General features: G+C 51.5%; 1 protein-coding gene across 1 annotated transcript in view; it reads left to right on the top strand.

The window, feature by feature from the left end:
• Nucleotides 1-1746: 1746 nt before the first annotated feature.
• Nucleotides 1747-20170, top strand: part of MINDY4 (MINDY lysine 48 deubiquitinase 4) — a 98511-nt gene continuing 80087 nt past the window's right edge. Inside the window, exons 1-5 of the mRNA XM_053661854.1 lie at nucleotides 1747-1919; nucleotides 5906-6025; nucleotides 9819-10054; nucleotides 13188-13437; nucleotides 17923-18353. Of these exons, the coding sequence (XP_053517829.1) occupies nucleotides 1857-1919; nucleotides 5906-6025; nucleotides 9819-10054; nucleotides 13188-13437; nucleotides 17923-18353 (1100 nt within the window). The 5' untranslated portion in view covers nucleotides 1747-1856. The remainder of the gene's footprint in view (nucleotides 1920-5905; nucleotides 6026-9818; nucleotides 10055-13187; nucleotides 13438-17922; nucleotides 18354-20170) is intronic.

Raw genomic sequence — 20170 nt, 5'->3', positions numbered from 1 at the left:
CATGGAACATACTTACCCTGAACAAATACTCATTGTTCATCTGAAATGCAACTCTGACTGGGTGTCCATGGCGTTACCCATCCATTAGAGAGCATTTGTAGCTGGAACGGCGAGGGCTCTGGCTGGAGGGCATGTTGTCTCCTGCAGCTCTGCCTTCCACTTTTGCCATCAAGTGCTGTCACACAGCACCAGGTGTCCCAAGACACCATCGCTCTGTCTGGGGGAAGATGCCCAGAGATTAGCATGTGACCTTTGGTATTATTTCCTCGGGAGCCTGTGTAGCGTGGGGCTCTTGCTTCCCAAGTGTGACCGCTAGAGGAGTTTTAGATGGGTGTGTAACTTTCCAGCTATGTATTTGTTTTAATGTGTATTAGAGATTTAATCAACATGCCCGAGATGTGATTTTGTGAATAGTACTGCCTGGAAGCACTTTCCTTGTAAAAGAAACTTAAACATATGTGTGTTGATTAAAGATAATAATTCATAAGTAACAGTACAGGTGCTGTGGGCTGAATCGTGACCCCCAAATCCATGTGTTGACATTCTGAAGTCTAGTACCTCCGAATGTGGCTGTATTTGCAGACAGAGCCTTTAAAGTGGCCTATACATTGAAATGAGATAGTTGGGGGGGTCCTAATCCAGTAGCCGGTGTCCTTTTAAGAAGAGATTAGGACACAGACATGCACAGAGGAAAGGCCATGTGAGGACACAGGAGGTGACCACCATCTACAAGCCAAGGAGAGAGGCCCCAGAGATTGATTCCAAGCTTGCTGACCCCTTGCTTTGGGACCCTTAACCTCTGGACTTGTGAGAAAATAGGTTTCTGTTGTTTAAGCCACTAGCACACTAGTACACTAGGAGGTGTGCTGATGGAGCCAAGGTCGTGAAGGGGGCACCCAAGCCACTGGGTCTGAGGCAGCTGCTACTGGGCACAGGCATGGGTTTGGCTGGCAGCCAGCTTTGCCTGTTCCTGGCTGTGTGACCTTCGGCAAAATCTAAACCTTTTCGAATCTCAGTGTTTTTTTGTTGTTGTTGTTTAATTTTTAAACATTGATTTGAGAGAGACGAGGTGGGGATAGAGAGATAGAAAGAGAGAAATTCATTGGTTGACCCTTGTATGTGCCCTGACTGGGATCCAACTTGTAACCTTGGTGTGTCTGGGACAGTGTTCTAACCAACTGACCTAGCCAGCCAGGCAGGACCCAGCGTCATGTTTTGAAGAAGGGAGCCAAAACAACTGTCTTGCCTGGAAGCGGAAGGATTAGAGAGGTGATAATGCATGTAAAATGCTTGGTGCTCAATAATGAAGTCTCCTTATGGGAAGGAACACAGGGACTAATTGGGGAGGGACTGCCCTTTAATTTCAGTGCTGAGTAGGAAGAGCCTGGGGCTTCTAGCCCCGTGTGGTCCAGGCCAGCCAGGAGCAGTGGGTCTCCAGCGACCCCAGGAACCAGCTCAGGTGCTGCCAGTAGACCTCCATGGGCCACCTGCCTGTGGATTTTCTCTCCCACGATCGAGGAGGCAGGCACTTCCCCATTGCCCGTCTTGGGAAATGGGGACTCAAACTGGAGCAGTGACTTGTTCTAGGCCACCCGGACGTACAGGGTCTGAGTCAGGACCCAGGCCAGAGCCCCTCTCGGGCAACTGGACCGCCCACAGCTCCGTGGGAGGTGTCTCGCCAGAGCCAGTTCGAGTTCAGAGGACGCCCCGCCCTTCCCACCCGCCCTACACGCTCCAGGGGAAGGGGCGGAGCCTCCAGTCTGAGAACACGTCGCCACGGCAACGCGGCCATACTGGCCTACCGGCCAGGGGGTCTGGGGCTGCGTGGTCACAGCCTCGTGGGCAGGGCAGGCAGCATGGACAGCCTCTTCGTGGAGGAGGTGGCCGCCTCCCTGGTGAGGGAGTTCCTCAGCAGAAAGGTACGTGATGTGCCCTCCGCAGCGCGGGGCAGTTGCTCTAATTTGGGGGCACCCTGGGGGCTTCCCTGCAACCTTCTGCCCCTTCGGGGAGGGAGACTTTCCCCTGCCTGCTGCCTGCCTGAGAGGTGACCGACAGCAGCTCCGCTTTCCTGGGCTGGCGTGGGGGGACTACATTTCCCAGGACTGCTTTCTGTTCTCGGGCACATCTCGCAAGTAGGGCCGCACTGCAGCCACCCACCAGGGGCTTGTCCCCTCCTGACCCAGCGTTTGCGGGATGCGGCCCAGGGACGATGGTCCAGCGCCTTCTCCCTGACGAGCCCAGTCCAAGACTCCGTGCCGCCAGGAAGAACTGCCCCCAAAAGGGAGCCCAAAGGGCTAGAAAAGTTCTCAGCCAGACCCTTCAGTCACATTCATCATCAGCACAGTCCTTGCAGCGGGTTTTGTTTTTAAGTTCTGTCGTCTTGTCCCAGGAGAGTTTTTGGAGTGATTGGAGGTTGGGGAGGTCCTTGGCCCTTCTCTGCCCTCTCGGTGGAGGTGAGGACACCCCAGGAAAGAGGTGGCTGGGGGTCATGGTGAAGGACAGCCTAGGGACAGCGCCCATTACTCTCCTACACAGTGACTGAAGGATGGCTACCTGCCAAGTGTTTTGGGTCCTCGGGGTGTCCCGGAAGGCGGGGTGATGGGCGCTTGTCTGGGATTAAAATACAGAGTAAACAGTGTTTTGAATGGAGGAAGGGGAAGGACTTAGAGGCAGGGCAGTTCAAATGCCCACCAGCAGCTAGCAGCGTGAGCCTGGGCCCGCTACTCACTGCCTCGATTTCCTTACCTGTAGCACAGGAATGAGAAGACTTTGCCTTGGCAGATTTATAATGAAGATTAGTAATGATATATGGGCAGCACCTCAGCATTGTATGGTGCACATAGTAGGTATTCAACATATGTCTTCTCCCCATCTCTGATGGGCACCTGTTCTGAAAGCCTGTTTGCTTTTTAAACATGTATTTTTATTAAAACACTTTTAAAAGGCATGTGGCTTCATTCTGTTTTATTTTCATGGGTACTTGACTTTTCATCACCCAGCCCCAGCAAGACATTGGATTATCAGCGACACACCCTGGGAGGCTGACCCCTGCTGTCATTTTCTAAAAGTCTGGTCACCAAGCAAAACTCCTAGAGTTTTCTTCATGCCTTTTGTTTTTTGAGTGCAAACAGATTCCAGGGTCCTCACCTGATATCCAGGGCTCCCCTTGATCTCATCTTGCCATCCCAGGCTCACTTCTAGCTTCTCCCTCGTGCTCTTCCCTGTTCCAGCCAAGTCCCATGTCCTTCCAGGGGTCTTTTCAGGTTAATGCTTGTTGGAGTGATGGGCTCATCTTGTCTGGTTTGCTCACGGATGCGCATGTTACAGTTTATGCACCTGCCTTTCTCCCCTGCCAGATAGGTACACAGAGCTGACCCCTGAACCTCGGCAGTCGTCTGGTTCACCTGGCTTCTTTGCCACCCCATTTTTCATTTGGGTACATTAAGGCCCTGAGAGAGGAAAGGGGCTGCCCACGGTCTCCCAGAAAGTCACTGAGAGCTGGGACTGCAGCCCAGGTTGACTGCTTTTCTCATTGACTTCCGCCCTGGGGCAGGGACCACAAACTCCCCAAGGGGCTTAGCACAAGGCAGGCCCAGCAGTTAAAATTACCAGAATCCCCATCATGGTTCGAGGTACCTTCTAGGTGCTTGTTTGTTCTTTCAAGTCCTCGTAGTGGTCCTGTAAGATTGTCAGGAGAGTAGGAGGTGAAGAAACGTGCCCAGGGTGAGCGGGGCAGACCCTGTCACCTTCCTCTGCACAAAGCCCTCCCTGAGCTTCCTGTTACAACTGGAGTGAATTCCCAGCGAAGGTCTCACCGGGGCCTTCAAGGCTGGCTACGACCCAGCTCCCTGCGCCCCCTGAGACCCCATGCCCTGACCCAGCATTGTACCCGGCTGCACTGGCCTCTTTGAACTCACTGAGTGTGACCTCCTGTCAGGGAGAGTCGTGACAATCTCCTGGTGATGTCGGGATCCACCGAGTTGATTCTCCTGGTGCCCCAGCCTCCCAGGTTCGTGGCCCCTCTCCTGCAGTGACCAGTCCCATCCTATCCCGCCACCCTTTCCCAGCACTGACCTTTCCATAGTCTCAGTTCCAAGTACCCCACTGTCCTTGTTTCCAGCTCGTCCCCCACCCTGGAAGCCCAACATGACCTGTTCTTCAGCCTCACTCGCGTCTCCTGCCACCGTGTCACAGCCCCTCAGGCCTATGGAACGTGACTTCCAGGAGGGCCAGGGCTGTGATCTGTTCACTCTGCCCCCAGCCGCTGAACTTGTGGGTCAGTGGTTCCCTTCATTTCACAGATGGGGAATTAGAAGACCGGAATGAGCATGAGGGTGATGCTCAACAAGTAGCTGACCATCTAAAATCGTGTCCTTCACCTTCATCTCTGCTCTCACCGTTTGTCACCACAGTCGTACATATTAGCAGCCGCCATGCTGTAAGCTTATGCCTTGTTTATGGCCTGCTTCCTCATCAGATGTCGGCCTCATGGGACATGGGGGGACTCTGCCTACTTCTTTCTGTGTTTCCTGCCTGTAGAACAGCCTGGCACATAGTAGGTGCACTACAGATGTTTCTTAAGTGAATGAAGATTAAGTGGGCCGGGTGGGGCCGAGGACTTCCTGACACTTGAGGGTGTTCTTGTACACCGCCCGGTGATTTTCAAATGCCAGTGCGCACCACAATCCTAGAGAGTTTGGTACAGACGCCGAGACTGGCTGATCTGAGCTCTTCACCCACTGTCACCCAGCGGGGGAGGACCCTCACTGTGGAGCCCTCAGCACGCAGAGGGTGGGAGAGCCGTGGGCAAGCCCAGGTGAAATGTTCGCGCTCGCTTTCCAGCCTCACCTCTTCTTCCAGGTGACTGTCCCTAATGCTCTTAGAAATGTCCCTACCTGTTCCCAACCCATGCAACCTTTTCTTTCTGTCCCGCCTCCCTGCCCCCGCCCGAGGCTTTCTTTTTATTCTCTTTGGTTCAAGGTCGTGTTCATACCTCTTGTTTCACAAGTTCTCACCTCAGTGCATGGCCAACAGCAAGTTTTGTCATGTTTTCCCAGCAGTGAGAGCCTCCGTCACAAAGTTCTGAACACAGAGGACAGGGGAGAAGTCGGGGCCTGTCTAGCGCTGAGGTCTGGATCCTTCCAGAGCAAAGGGCTCTCGTTATGCCAGGCGGAGCTGTTTGCCAGGCATCTTGGCCCTGTCCTCCACCATTCGAGGATCAGCATGGCCTGGAGCAGCGGGTCGCCAGAGCTGCTGTGATTGGTTTTCAAAGGAAGAAGCCAGGCTCTGGGGGAACAGCACTTCCCACTGCCAGAGCGTGTCTCAGCTGGGCCTTCTGGGGGTTCACGTCTGGGTGAGGGAGGGTGGCTTGCTGTGGGCCGGGTCCCAGCATCCTGACTCACACGGGCTGTGCCCATCAGAAGCCCCGCTGACGATTCCGCTGTGTTGCCTTGGGTGAGTCAGCCCTGGCTCCCCATCTGAGAAAAGGAAGGAATGAATATTGGCCTTTTGTGTATGTTTTTTCTTTTGATTGCTTTTAAAGCGTCACTTTCTGCAGCCCCCACATGAGGGCCAAACCCAGGGCTCTTGAGCCGTACTTGGATGAATCAGTTACCTGAATTTCCCTTTCTTTTTCTATGAAATGGTCTGACAATATCAGCATTATTTTGCTCAGCCCATGGGGCCGTCGTAAGATTTAGAATATTAATTATGAAGATGATGTGAAGTGTGAAGGTTACATAAAAATAAATTCTCCAATCAGGGTTTGGCCTTTGCAATCTCCTTGTGAGACCAGCAGGGTAAGAATGGTCCTAATAAACACCAGTGGTCTGTTGTTCATTCCCGAGTCAGACATGGAGGGTTTTGATTTAAAATGGTAAATAATGGTTGGGATTTGTCCCCTCAGGGCTTGAAGAGGACGTGTGTGACCATGGACCAGGAGCGCCCGCGCACTGACCTCAGCATCAACAGCCGAAACAACCTCCGCAAGGTTTTGCATCTTGAATTTCTCTACAAGGAGAACAAGGTGCGTGCTGTTGATGTGCGATGTGGTGTTCTGGAGCTGAGTTTGGCCACGCTGATGCGTGCACGGGCCCTGCCAAGCCCTCAGAGGTGGGGAGCAGCAGGGGGGCCGCACCTGCGGTCAGGGAGAAACAGACCCAGGAGTGCTGACGACTCCCCAGTGTGAGTCACATTTCCAGCCTCAGCCAGACCCCTTGGCCGCCCCAGGGGCGTGCCGCACATGCCCAGCTAGGAGACTCACGTTGAACCCAAATCTGTAACAGTTGTTCCCTGTGCTCCCTCCTCCCCGCTGAGGCTAATTTTAGCCAGACTTTCCTTAAGAATATAGTATACGGTTACACTAAAATTTTCCATTCCCTGTCCGCCTAAGAGTTTCCTTCTTCAGCTCTGAGTACTGTGTTACTCTTTAGTTCAGGCGGAAGCGAAGCTGGGGTTCAGCTCCCCCGGATGCATTGGAGTTGAGAACAGGTGGGGGTGGGAGAGGCTTCCCTGGCCCCCCAGCCTCAGCCCCCTGGCCGCATCACCAGCGTTCACCGCGCCCTGTAGTTCTCTTCTGTTGTGCTCGTCAAGGGTGTCACAGCGTACCGTGCGGTGGCCTCGTCAGTGTCCACCTACCCTGCCGTGGAGACTGCAGTGGGAGGCTGGAGATGGCGTCTGTTAGGTTTGGTCTTGTGTCCCTGTACTCACCATGTTGCTGGTGACATGGTGAATAGTCAGCATGCATTTCTGGGTAATGGGACGGATGGACAGATGGACGGACGGACTGACTAACTCAGCGTGTGGGGGATGAAGCTGCTGTTGGGACCTAACTGCGCTGTCTGCTATGAAGACGGAGTCTCTAGTTGGATCTGAGAATGGCTCTCCGGCATGTGTTGCCTTGTGGTGGGGCTCAGTGTCAGCGTTGGAAAGAATCTAATAACCATATTGTTTAGCATTTATCATGGTTTTTTAGAAAAGGCAATAAAATATCTCCAGAGTCCAGTATGAAAAACAAGGACCGGAGGTGGTCCTATTTGAGGGGGAGGTGAGGGGATGCTGTCTCCCTGGCCTTGGGGGCAGCCCTCCAGGGTGGAGCTGAGCAGGTCTGAAGCCACTGGTAGAATGGGGACGCTGCCAGGGCGTCCCGAACCAACCCAGAGAGAGGTGGCTTGCCAAGGCCACACAGTCAGTTACACACAGGGAGTGAGGCTGCAGCCAGACCTGGTTCCGCCCTGTGCTGGTAATGGTGCTTAAGCTCCCTTTAATTGTAAGTCTCTTCTCCAGTGAAACAGTAGCAGATTGGGTTGGTGTGGGGGTGGGGAACCCCCCTGCCCACTGAGGTTGTTTCTGAGACACCTGGGGGGACCCCAGAATAGCTTGGGAACCACCTGTGTGCACATCCTGCCAGCCCAGGGAGGGACTTGGGTGGGTTTCCTCCGTAACTCGGAGGAATTGCAAGCAAACCTATGAACCTCAGCCAACTGGTATCAACCTATAGGAACGTTCGGGAGGCCAGAAGGAAGACCTTGTGCTCCCCATGGGGGAGAAAGGGCAATGGCAGCCAGGTGACGTCCTCTGGGGCCTGGGGCAACACGTGGGCCCTTCCATCTCCTGTATGCAATCAGCTGAAGTCCTGTAGGCTGCAGTGGTCCCAGCCTTCTTGGCACCAGGGGTGGGTTTGTGGAAGACAGTTTTCTGTGGACTGGGCAGGGCGTGGTTTTGGGATGAGGCCAGTGCACCTTCAAGCTCACCTCCTGCTTTGTGGCCCAGTACTGAGGCCTGGAGGTTGGGGTCCCCCTGCCGGGGAGAGGCGCCTATCAACCCAGGCAGCAGATACCCAGAAATCCTCCATCTACTACACTTTGAGGCAGGAGAGTGGACTGTACATTTTAGAAAGATTTCTCCACAGGGAGTGAGACAGTTAACCAGAAAACTCAATGAACCATTCTGGTGCAGTGGGGTGTTTAATATATATGCAGCTTTACCTAATTTTTTAGAAGTACCTTTCCCATTCAAGTTATTTTTATTTTTTTTACTATAATATAGTCTCCGTAAGGTAACTATTATCTCAAGATACTTAAGATATTTCATTAGGTCTTGATAAGTACCCTAATTATTTGATTTAATCAGTAGTTATTTACTGTTATACAATGACTTGGAACTTGTATTTTACAGAAAAAATACTTAGTAATCTATTTACTGCATAATGACTTTGGCATTCATACAGAGCTAGTGTGATTCAGAGGCAAGCCCTGAAATTTCATGTTAATTCCACTAACTTGTCTTTTCCTATTAAGTATACGATAGAAAATGCCTTATATATTGGGTTGGCCAAAAAGTTCGTTTGGTTTTATCCTTCAGATGGCTCTAGTAGTGCTCAGTTGCCTTTAACTTCATTGGAAACACATTTTTTAGATTGTGCTGCTGTGGCCCCAGAATTTTGCTGTGTAGGTCGGGGCAATAGGAAGGGGAAAGACTGGACGGGTCCAAGGGCTCCCCCAGGCAGGGCGCCCCCCAGGCCGGGCTCTCTGTTTGGCCCTTTGTTGCTCCGATCGCTGACTCCCTGAACGCCCGTGTCTGGCTGCACTTCCTGGGGGCCTGGCGTTTCTGGGCGAGCAGCGTGGGCCCCGGCATGGTTACACGGCCCGGCCCCAGAGGCCAGCCTGGGGTCCTCGGCGTGGACAACTGTGTCTGTTCACATTTCTCAGGGGAATTTGAAAAGAAATCAGGCTCTAATTTTTGTGGCTTTGGCTTCATGAGACTCAGTGGGACTTGGGGATGTGTATTTAGAAATTCTCCTAAGGTAATATTTGGGCCAGTCAGGGTTGGGGAATGCTGATTTTATTCATTTCCAAAACTGACTGCTGAAGTGTGCTTCATTGCATCTTTTTATTTTTTTAAGTTCGGGGTGTAAACCAAGTCAGTCCTGACCACCTCTCTTTGTTCTTTGCAATAACCTGCTGACGCATGGTTCCCAAAGTCCCCAAGTCCAAGGTCAGATGCAGGCTGTACCAATGAAGGGACTATTCAGGCCCCAAATATTTACAGACTTTGGAGTCAGCAATCCCCAAGGGCTTAATTTTTATTTTTATTTTTTTTAAAGATTTTATTTATTTATCTTTAGAGGGGAAGGGAAGGAGAGAGGGAGAGAAACATCAATGTATGGTTGCCTTTCATGTGCATCCCCTGCTGGGAATTGGTCTGCAGGGAACCCGCCTGCAACCCAGGCATGTGCCCTGACTGGGAATCAAACCACGATTATCTGGTTCGCAGGCCCGCACTCAATCCACTGAGCTACAACAGCCAGGGCTAATTTTTTATTTTTTTAAAATATTTTATGTATTTATTCTTTAGAGAGAGGGGAAGGGAGGGAGAGAGGGAGAGAAACATCAATGTGTGGTTGCCTCTCATGTGGCCCCCACTAGGGACCTGGCCGGCAACCCAGGCACGTGCCCTGACTGGGAATCAAACTGGTAACCCTTTGGTTCACAGCCTGTTAAAGGCTTCATTTTTTAAATGAAAGGGTATATATTTTACAGAGTTATTCCTGGGAGAAAAAAGCACAAGGAGATCAGAACTGCACTTGAACCGCCTGGCTTACCCATGGGAGGCTAGTTCTCTTAGGGTGGAGATTTTTGTCCTTGTCTCTGTCACAACTCAGCCCTTCACACTCAATCGGCTGTTGGTGGCCATCTCCTCAAAAAGCATGTGACTGAGAAGTTGATAATCTTATGTGACAGACTCAGCATAGCCATCTTTACCTCTCTTCTTGTGAAGCTGTACATGCAATTAATGATATTTTTTTCTTCCACTAATAGGCAAAGGAGAACCCTCTAAAAACAAACCTTGAACTCATTACCAGATACTTTCTGGATCACTTCGAAAATACTGCTAACAATTTTGCTCAGAAAGCACCAATGCCTGCACTCTCACTTCCAAAGAAAAGTGACAAATTACCACAGAGATGCTCAGAGACCACGCTGGTAAATATATATGACCTTGCAGATGAAGACGCGGTGTGGAGAACATCGCTGTCGGAGGCGAGCAAAGCCAGGTATCTTTTTTGTTTACACTGTGGGTTAGTTTCCCGTTGCTGCTGTAACAAATCACTATAAACTCGGGGGCTGTAACAGTCAGGGCTCTCCAGAGAAACGGAACTGATAGGAACCAAGAGGATGTGTGTATGTGTATGTGTGTGTGTGAAGAGATTCATTTTTGGCTCGTGCGACTGTAGGAGCTGGCAAGTCAGAAATCTGGAGGGCGGCCCAGCTGGCTGGCACCTCAGGCAGGATTTCTGTGCTACAGCCTGGGGCAGAGTTGTGTCTTCAGTGGGAAGCCTCATCTTTAGCTCCTAAGGTTGTCAACTGATTGAGTGAGGCTCACTCATGTTATCTAGGGTGATCTTCTTTATATCACCTGATTGGAGAGGCTAGTCTCGTCCAAAAAACACCTTTAGGGCAATTTGTAGGGTAGTATTTGACCAAACAACTGGGCACCATAGCCTAGTTGATGTACAAAATTTAACCACTGTGGTCTCTTAAATCAACTCAAATTTGTTACCTTGTGGTTCCGGAGGTCCGAAGTCCAGAACCACCAGATTAATGGCAAGGTGTCAGTCGGGCTCATTCCCTCTAGAGATTTTGAGGGGGGGTCTGTTTCCTCTCCCTTTTTCAGCTTGCGGTGGCCACCACCCACATTGCTCGGCCTGTGGCCTTTCCTCCGTCTTTCGGGCACATCACTCTCCCCTCTCCCACCGCTGACTCGGACACTCCTGTCTCCTCCGGATAAGGACCCTTGATTCCTCCGGGCCCACCCTCCCACCTTAATGATCTTTAGCCGATCACACCTGCAAGGACTCTTCTCCCCATAAGGCAACGTATTCCCAGATTGTGGGGGTCGGGATGTGGGCATCTTTGTGGGGCCATCATTCAGCCTTGCGCACCCTGTGCTCTCAGAACCCCAGTCTCGGAGCGCCGGTGCCTTCCTTTGGAGGCCGTGGGGACGGGCCACTGGGTGATGGGGACGTTTATGACTTAAAGTGTTTTACTTTTTTAAGTATGTTTTATTGATTCTGCTATTATAGTTGTCCTATTTTTTCTCCCGTTTGTCTGCCTCTGCTCTGCACCCCACTGCCCACCAGCATTTGCCCACCTTAGTTCATGTCCATGGGTCGTACATGTAAATTCTTTGGCTTCTCCCTCCCCCTGTCTATTTTGTACCTACCAATTATGCTTCTTATTCCCTGTACCTTTTTCCCCATTCTTCTCCCTCCCTCTTCCCACTAAGAACCCTCCATGTGATCTCCATTTTAAATTCTGTGATTCATAAAGTTCAGGGGCTTGTTTTGTTAGCATTTATTTATTTTTGAATATTTTATTTATTTATTTCTAGAGAGAGGAAGGGAAGGAGAGAGAGAAAGAAACATCAGATTCTTGCATGCCTCAACTAGGTGCCTGGCCTGCAACCTAGGCATATGCCCTGACTGGGAATTGAACCTGCGAGTTTTGGGTTTGCAGGCTGGCACTCAGTCCACTGAACAACACCAGCCAGGACTTATTAGCATTTTTTTAAAGGCAATGAAACACTGGAGAAATGGGAAAAAATCTGAAAAATAAGGCCTTAGGAACCTTCAGAAAGAAAATGAATCGGCATTCTTGATTGAACCTCAGTTGTTTGGAAAACCATCCTATTATATTACCACCTTAACACCCCACATGAGGCCCCTGAGAGGGAGCCTGGCCTCCTGGGGACGGGTGTGCGCCTCCAGCCTGTCCAAATGCATTTCTCTTCCCCAGGGGAGCCAGGGCTGGGGATGCAGGCGTCAAGATGCCAGAAGGTGACAACCATTATTAAAACATTAACTCAGGGCTTAAGATGTGCAAGTTAACGAGGGTGGAATGAAGAAGATGCTTCCTCCTTCACCTCCTTCACAGACACTTACTGCCTGGCTGAGAAGTGAAATATTTCTGAAATGATAAAAAACTGCAGTAACATCTTTGAAGCACCCAAGTTCCATCCAGTTGCCCAAGCTCAAACTTGGCTGTTATCCTTGACTCCTCCTTGCCCATTCGTTTTGCATCTTAGAGTCCTTCATGAGGGTGAGCTCCGTCCTGCTTCCTCTGGAAGCCCAGGGCTCCCCCCTCATTTCCAGGACTCCAGTGGCCTCCCCGAATGCATCCTGGACCTAGGGTAGCACCAGCCTTCCGCAAGCAAGTCTGCCAGGCCGCTCCGCCGCTGAAAGGCCTTCAGTGTTCCCCGTAGCTCTCAGGATGAAATCCAGACCCCTCAGGCTAACTCACAGAGCCCTTTCTGTGGTCAGTCCCTGCAGCTCGCCCAGGCACGGGCGCCTTTTACAGGCTTCCCCTAGAACCTGGGGCCTTCTCCTGCTCACCGCCTGCCTGCCGTTCTTTCAGACTCAGCCCTTCTAGATTTCCCCAGGCTGGTTCCAAATCGTTCCTCTGCTTGACACACCCCTGTCATTGCGCATGTGCCCACTTCTTTCTCATGTGGCCCAGTGCATGGTAAGCGGCTGGCAGCAGGTGTTGATATCTCGTCTTACCCAAGTCCAGTGCAGAAAGCAGTCGGCCCGCATCAGTGGTGCTGGCTCTGCGAGATCGCAGGTCAAGTCCTCTTTACCTGGGTCCCTGTCTCCTTCTCCTTCTCGTTCTTTCCTGCTTCTTGCTGCTCTGTCTCTCACCCTCTTACTCTCTTTCTCTCTCTTTAATTCTTTCAATGCCAAGCAACTCAGAAAATGAAGCCATTGGCATGCCTGACCTTACTGACCCTTCGCTGCACCGTCAGGAAGGCCGGGTGTGCTGCCGTCCCCGTGGTGCGCAGCACGACTGGGCTCTGCGTGTCCCGGTCCGAATGGAAGGGCCCCAGCGTTCCTTCATCAGTTGGGTCTAGACTAAGGAAGCTCTTTCTAGTGGAGAATGTAGGGAGTCTTGTCATGAGTCATCAACTCCGATTTTGTTTCTCATTTCCTGGCCTCCTCTTATAGGCCAGAGTTGCCCTGATAACCAAGTATTTTCTATTCCTTACCTTTAATGATGAAGCACAGGCCAGCTAGAAGTCTCCATGGACCTGTGAATGGACTTGTGAGCGTCTGCTGAATGTGCAATTTATTATTGTTGTTAGTAATTCCTTTTGAGAGTCTGTTTCAATGGAAATATTCCCCTTTTTTGCAGACACGACAATCACAATGGGGATGTACTTGGTAATTTGGTGTCATCCAAGTGGCCCCCACACAACAGTAAGCTGGCGCAGGCCCTCCCGGTTGAAAGCCCTCCTGCTGTGGCCCCTGCGTGGGAGAAGATGGACAAGCTCCTGTTGACAGAGCCATCCTCCGACACAAAGAGGGCGGGAGAGAAGACCAGGCCTAAGCCTGGCCTGATTGTCCGAGGCATGATGGCTGGGCCCACCGCCAGCTCCCCACAGGTTGTTGCTCCTTTCTGTCAGTACAAGAGTGGAGAGTGGGAACCAGCCGGCGTTCACTTGGGGGCACCCAGAGAGTGCAAGGGGAGGGGTCTGTGTGCTGGGAGTGGAAGGGCACCCCTCTGTTCTCCCTGGCTCTGCTCTCAGCTCCTTGTGGGAGCATGGGCTATCCTTGTCCCCTTCCCTGCCTCAGTTTACCCATGATGCCAGTGAGGCGGATGCCGTGGTAGTTTGTTGCTTTGCTGAGTGAGAACACATCTACCTAGCTTTATCTTTGCCATTCAGGAGTGGGGGAACTCATCTAAGCCTGGGGAACTTATTTTTTATTTTTTAAAACGTGATACTTAAAAGGGAAAAAGAAATGCCAATCTTTGTAGTTTCATTTGCTTTGATTAAAAAGAAGCATTGTAAATATTGAACATTGTTGTTTCACAGTGTCCCTTAAGGAGGGCCTGTGGTAGGGTCCCATGAGGTGTGGAGACTGAACCAGCTCTGAGAACGGATGTCTGAGGGCTCTGTAAAACAACACAGTGAGACCCAACATCCGCCTCAAAGTGTCAGACAGAGCAGGCGCCTGCGCAAACCAAAACTCTGTGGTGTGTGTCCATGGCCAGATGTGTCACCTCCGCTCTCTCGTGCCACCTTGGGTGTGTGCAGCGGCGGTGGGCGCCAGTCTTGCAGAAACTCTGCCTGTGGAAGACGCAGACCCCTCCCTGCCTCTGCCCCCGTCTCGTGAGGTTTTGGGGCACTGTCAACTTCTTTTGGCCTTGGTTGCATTTGTTAGATGGGTATCTCAGGCCCCTTTGAGCTCTGGGGTTCCATGGCTCTGAAATGGTCATGCAGTAGTTCTGGTGGCCAGGTCAAGGTAGGCGAGGGTCTGCTCCCTTCTGTGGGGTTCAGGCCACACCTTGACGTTGTGTCCCACCACAGGTGTCTTGTACTTGAAGAAGGATATTCATAAGCTGGACTGTGTCCAGAGGAAAGGAGCTAGGAAGGTGAAGAGTTTGGAGGAAATCAAGAGATTTGGGAGTATTTATTTCATCTTGGGAGGAGAAGGCTTGTGGGAGGTAGGACAGAACAGAAGAGAGTTCTTCCAGCCTGGAGGTAAGCATAGCGTCGCCCCGGGGTGGCGAACGCGTGGCTTTCAGGCGACTACTCACGCCACTGCCCACCTCTGTGCCTGTGGCAGACATCACCAGTGCATCTCAGTGCCCTTGTTCTTTTCAAGCCTGGATGTGCTGTCAGAGCCTTTGGGCACCGTGGGCCACTACTATGGGGGATGGGCTGGAGTGTGAGTGAGATGAGTGCCATCTGCTGTCTGCCTTGAGCATAGGCTGCGAGCCCCAGATGGCCCATGGCCCAGGACATGGTGCGTGGTCCTCTGTTGGACTTGGTGAGCAGGCTTGCTAGGCGGCTCCAGAGAGCACAGCCAGGGCCAGCCGGTGGGGCTGGGGGAGCAGCTCTCAGTTAGTCAGAGCCCCTCAGCAGTGGGAGGGGCCTTTCTGGAAGGAATTAGGCCCTTTTGCCTGGTTCCCCCTCTGCTGGGGGCATTTCTGTGTGGTGTCCAGTTTAGAGTCCAAAGGGGTTTCGTTTGGGTCTTATATCTGTGGACATTTACTGTATAAGAAATGAAAACTGATCACTTCTCGGCCTTTTGGCTAAGATCAAGTGTAGAAATTAATACTGAGAAAGTAAAGAAAGACTGACTTGTATAATCATTAAAAGTAACAATAGTAAATCCATTACATTGAACACAAATAACATATTTTAAAAAACCCTGCTTTTCCCAAAATAAAAAAAGTAGTGAGGTAAGGAGCACTATTTTACATTTTTGCCAATCTCTTTCATGTCTGGCTTAGTGGAAGGCTGTCCAAGTCTCACACTTCCTTCTGCGTTCGGTCAGCTGTGTTACTTTGAAGTAGATGAAGAAAACCTGGCCTCATGCAGAGATGTACTTGGAAGAGGGAGAAGTATTTCAATAGTGATTTTAGCAAACTCGAGGTGTTCCTTGACCTTGCGCCTACACTGGGCTGATTGTAGTCTGTCCACGCGGACTCGGAAGACACACCAATGAGTTTTTCTCCATTTCTATCAGTCTGGCTTTTACTTTGAATGAATTCTTTACTGCTGTAGTTTGGGAAATGTTGGTTTACTGAGTTATCTTCCGAATATCAACACATTTCCTTATACCAAAAAAAAATTAAAAAGGCACGTCTCCTGGTGTTACCACCCAACCCATCAGAAAAGCGTTTAAGTACTGAGAAGTTCTCAAGCTCACAGCGACAGATCCAAGTTTCCCCCAAGAGTAGTTTTTACCTGAACACTTGTATTTTATCACTGTTGTCAATACATCACTTCTTTATTCCCTTGGAAGGGACAGGCTTTGTGTATTTTTGAGAAGTGCCCACCAGATCCCCCAGTCTGTGTAACCGCAGCTGGCCCGCTCAGTGGTCTCGTGAAAAGAAATCGCTGGTCCAGCTCACAACTCAGACCTGTGATGAGAGCTTTTCCTCGAGGCAGGCATCATCCTGTGGGTGAGGCGGAGTGCTCACACACGTCTGATTCTGTCACATGGAATGTTAACGAGATGGGCACTGTGGGGTCACGGTGAAGAGTATCAGTTAATGCTCACGGCTGAGCTTGGACATTATCGGCAACAGCATTTTCCTTATGCATTTTCCTTGCAAGCACGGTGAGCGCCAAGGGCGCCAGTGACGTCCCTGCCTTGGTTCCTGCTAAGGACCAGCAGCAGTCACACCCCTACTGTGCGCACCCACACAGAGAAAGGCCGATTGGTCACATTGTTATGGAAGAGGCTTTTGGCTCCCAGAAGGATTCGAGGACCCCTAAGGCTGGCAGACCACACCGAGAACCTGTGGGCTGGCCAGACGCCCGGGCCCTGCACTGCGTGGCAGCCTGATGACGAAGTCTGGGCCCCGGAGGCCCCTTCACAACCACTGAGGGTGACGGTTACATTGGCTTTACCGCCAAGAGCTTGTCTGAAACTTCTTTCATCAGTTGTCTTGTGAACTTTCCCTCTGGGGCGTCTGGATCCGGCGAAGGACGGCGAAGCAGGGGCAGGTGCAGAACTTCCCGAGGTTTCCTGGAAGGTGCTTTGTGGGCCTGTGTGCCTTTGGCTGTACTTTTCGGTTGCCTCAGAGAAAAGAGCAAGACTTGCTGGATATTTCATCATTCACCACTGCTGGATTGGCTCTGCACTTGGGAAGGATGAGGCCGGGCGCCCCGCCCCGCCTGAGGCCAGCGGTTGTTGTGTCTCCTTGGGAACGGTGACTAATGCTTTCCTCCAGCTGTGGCAGGGGGTGCCCTGAGTGGCTTTTGGAGGAGGCTTATGGAGTCTAGTAACTTCCGCTAGGCAAGAGTGCCACAGAATTAGCTCTTCTTCTAGCACAGGTTTTACCATTTGGCTGAGGATACACTCTGGAAATGCCGAGAGCTTCCAGAAAAGGCTGGCAGGTGTATTTTTGTCCCCTACCTCCACAGCCAGGATTGGTAACAATGCGACTTAACCATTTCATCAGTCGATCATGGATATAACAAAAAACATACCAGTTGACTCCTTTGGAATTCCTTCATTTCAAAAACTAAGCAATCTTGGTGCCTACTAGGTGAGGGTCACTGAGCTGGGAGCTGTGTGGACACCAGAGATGATGAAGGGTGTCGGTCGATACTCCTGGTCTGTGGTTGGGGCAAGGGCCTCAGTGGAGGTGCACAGCGGTACGAGCATCCCTGAGCTGATGTGCTGGGGCTGGCAGTGTGTGGGGCCGTCTATGTGCGGGTCTCGGCTTTAACCCTCTCCACGAGCCCATGGGAGACGGCACCACGGGTCCCTGGGCCCTGGTCCAGAACCTTTGGGCCGTGGGTGTTCTAGAATTCACCAGTTTTTTTCTGGAAAAGAAATGCAGTACATAAACCATATGCCATATAATGCCTGCAGTTACGTGGTATGTGGTCTTTGCAGAACCAAAACATTTAGAGGTCTGCAGCTAAACCTGAATAGTCACACTTAGGGAAGATTAAGTAACCTCAAAGCAGTTCAAAGGATTTTATTACAGGACTCCAAGAGAATTTGTGCTCTGGGATTCAGAAATTGCAGACAGTGGTTTGTGGACAGGTTGTGTCAAAGGGGAGGGAAGAGAGGGATAGAGAAGTACCCTGACATGCCAAGGGGACCCAGGCGGTGGGCGAGGACCCAGGAGCTGGATCCCAGGCCTGCCCCTGTCAGGGTGTGAGAGAAGGGCTGTGGTGTCTCTTGAGATTTACGCAGGTGGGGTGTGGGGATGCGTCATGGAAGCAGTAGCCTTTGAGTATCCCATGAAGGAGTGGGTAGGACTTTAAGAGGAGGACCTGGGGATGGGGAGCGGCTTTCTGTGGGGTGGGAACATCGTGGGCAAATGCTTGAAGTGGCATCAAGTATGTTCCTGCCTCGCTGAAGGGATTCCTCACTGCGTTTGTCCTTGTCCCTTTCAGGACTCACTCCGCAAGCGCTCCCTGAGGCGGCCTCCGGTCTTGAGTGGCATGGTTCCGCCCCACGAGGAGGAGGAGGGCTGCAGAGCCCCCGGGCTGCCCACCGGCACCCTAGCCTGTCCTGCCCCACAGGAGGGCCTGGCTTCCAGCACCGGCTCCACCGCCAGGAGCCCCCCGGGCCAGCTCAGCGAGCCCAGCACAGAAAAGCACGGGACCACACCCAGCAACCCCCCTCGCCTACTGAGCCAAGGGCTGCCGCAGAGGGGGAGCGGCAGGGGCAGAGGTCTTTCAGGGGACAGCCCCACCATGGACCGAGGCCCAGAGGCCAACAGGACACCCTCGAAATTCTCCTTGCCAGGTGGGAATACCAGGACGACCCAGGAGAGGCTGGAAAGAGCATTCACAAGGCAGGGGAACCCACTCCTGCCCGTCAGGTGAGCATACCAGGTCCAGATGATGCCTCTTCCTAGAGAACCATCCGTCCAGGTGGCTCCCCGGGCTCACTGAGCAGGGCATGAGGCGGGAAGGCGGTCACAGTCACTGTCAGGGAGAAAGCAGCCTGGAGAGCATGGGCCTGCGGTGGCCTGCCAGGACGGCCCCTCTGGCCCCTCTCACTTCTTCTCCAAGCCCAGACACTTTAGCAGATGGCCCTTGCACAAACCTGCGGCGACACGGCCAGGCCGAGGTGGGAGAGGTGCTCCCCATGGCAGGCTGGAGCGGGGCTGATGAATCAGCACCCCAGGCTCCTGAGGGGCTGTTTTCTCACCCCGTTCTTCTTGCACAGTAGACCTGGGTGATTCCTATGGTGATTGGTTTTGTGTGTTAAACCATCCAACATTCCTGGAACAAATCCTGCTTGGTCTGGACGGATGGTCTTTTTACATATCACTGCGTTCAGTTTATTACTATTCTGTGTGGGTTTTTGGAAGGAGGACTTGGTGAGTTTCCTTTCTGGCACCAGCCTCATCGGGGCCTGGTGTCTAGGACGGGCTAGACGCCGTCCCTCCTTCTCCTGGTCCGCGGCAGAGCTAGTGTTGGGCCAGTGGCGTTTCTCCCTTAAACACCAAGAAGAATTTACCAGTGAAGGTTTGTGAGCACTGAGCTGAAAGATTTTAAATTATGGATTCAGTTGAAAAAAATTTTTAATGTCTGATTTTTAATTTTTTTGTATATCTATTTTGCAAGTTATATTTTTCCAAGGAATTCTACCATTTTTTTCTAGATTTCAAATTTGTTGGTGTGAAATTGTATAAATATAATATCCTCTTATTATAACTTAAAGGCTGTATGATCTTGGGGGCTGTCTCTGTTTTCATTCCTAATACCGGCAATTTCTGTTTTTCGACTAGTCGTACTAGAAGCTGATCAATTGTATACTATTTCAAAGGGCTAGTTTTTGGTCTTGTATATTTATTTTCTACTTCATTGATTTCCACTCCTACTGGTATTCTTCCTTTCATTCTCCTTTCTTTGAGTTTAACTGGCTGTTATTTCCTGTTTTATCTGTATGGATTGTCACGGACTCCTGTTTGTTGCTGTTCTCACGGTGCCTTCTCCTGTTACGTGGTGCAAGGGTGAACATTTCTGTCTGGTCGGTGCTTTGTTTGTATCCCATGTGTGAATAGGTTAGATGTTCATTTGCTTCTGCTAAAGTATTTTCTTACTTCCACTGTGATTTCTTCCTTTGACCCATGGATTATTTAGACGTGTATTGATTAGTTTAAAACATTTAGGGTATTTTTCTGGTTATCTCTCTGTTTTTGATTACTAACATTTTCACTTGGGTTATATCTACTCTGTACGATTTCAGTCCTTTGGTATTTGTTGATATTTCTTTCTAGTCCAGTCTGGAGCTGGACAGACTTCCCCACCTCACCTCAGGCCCAGGGTGGGTCACCTCACCGGGTCACACGGCGGGGGGAGGGGCCAGCCCCTGGCAGGGCAGCTCGCTGCCAAGAGGGGGAAGGGTGCAGCTGTGCCTAACATTCCCGTGTTCTCTCTTCCCCGGTCAGCCACTGAGTAAGTCCTTGGGGTGGAGTGAGCAAAGGGGAGGGGGTGAAAGGTCTGTGTCAGACAGCTCCCCCCAGACTCGCAGAAGGCACTGGGAGCTGAGAACAAACGCTCCTTGACCTAGGTGCAGCCGTCGCTCTCATTTTCCAGAAGAGGGAAGTGAGGCGCCGAGCACTGACGGGCCTGTCAAGGTTCCGGTGGGATGCAGGTCCAAGGGCTCGCAGTTCAGGGCGTGGGGCTC

Source organism: Artibeus jamaicensis, unplaced genomic scaffold, assembly GCF_021234435.1.
Source record: "Artibeus jamaicensis isolate MK-2021 breed Jamaican fruit bat unplaced genomic scaffold, CSHL_Jam_final contig_1016, whole genome shotgun sequence".
Classification (NCBI taxonomy): domain Eukaryota; kingdom Metazoa; phylum Chordata; class Mammalia; order Chiroptera; family Phyllostomidae; genus Artibeus; species Artibeus jamaicensis.
Note: the sequence above shows the minus strand (reverse complement) of the source record. Positions and strands in the feature narration are given on the sequence as shown.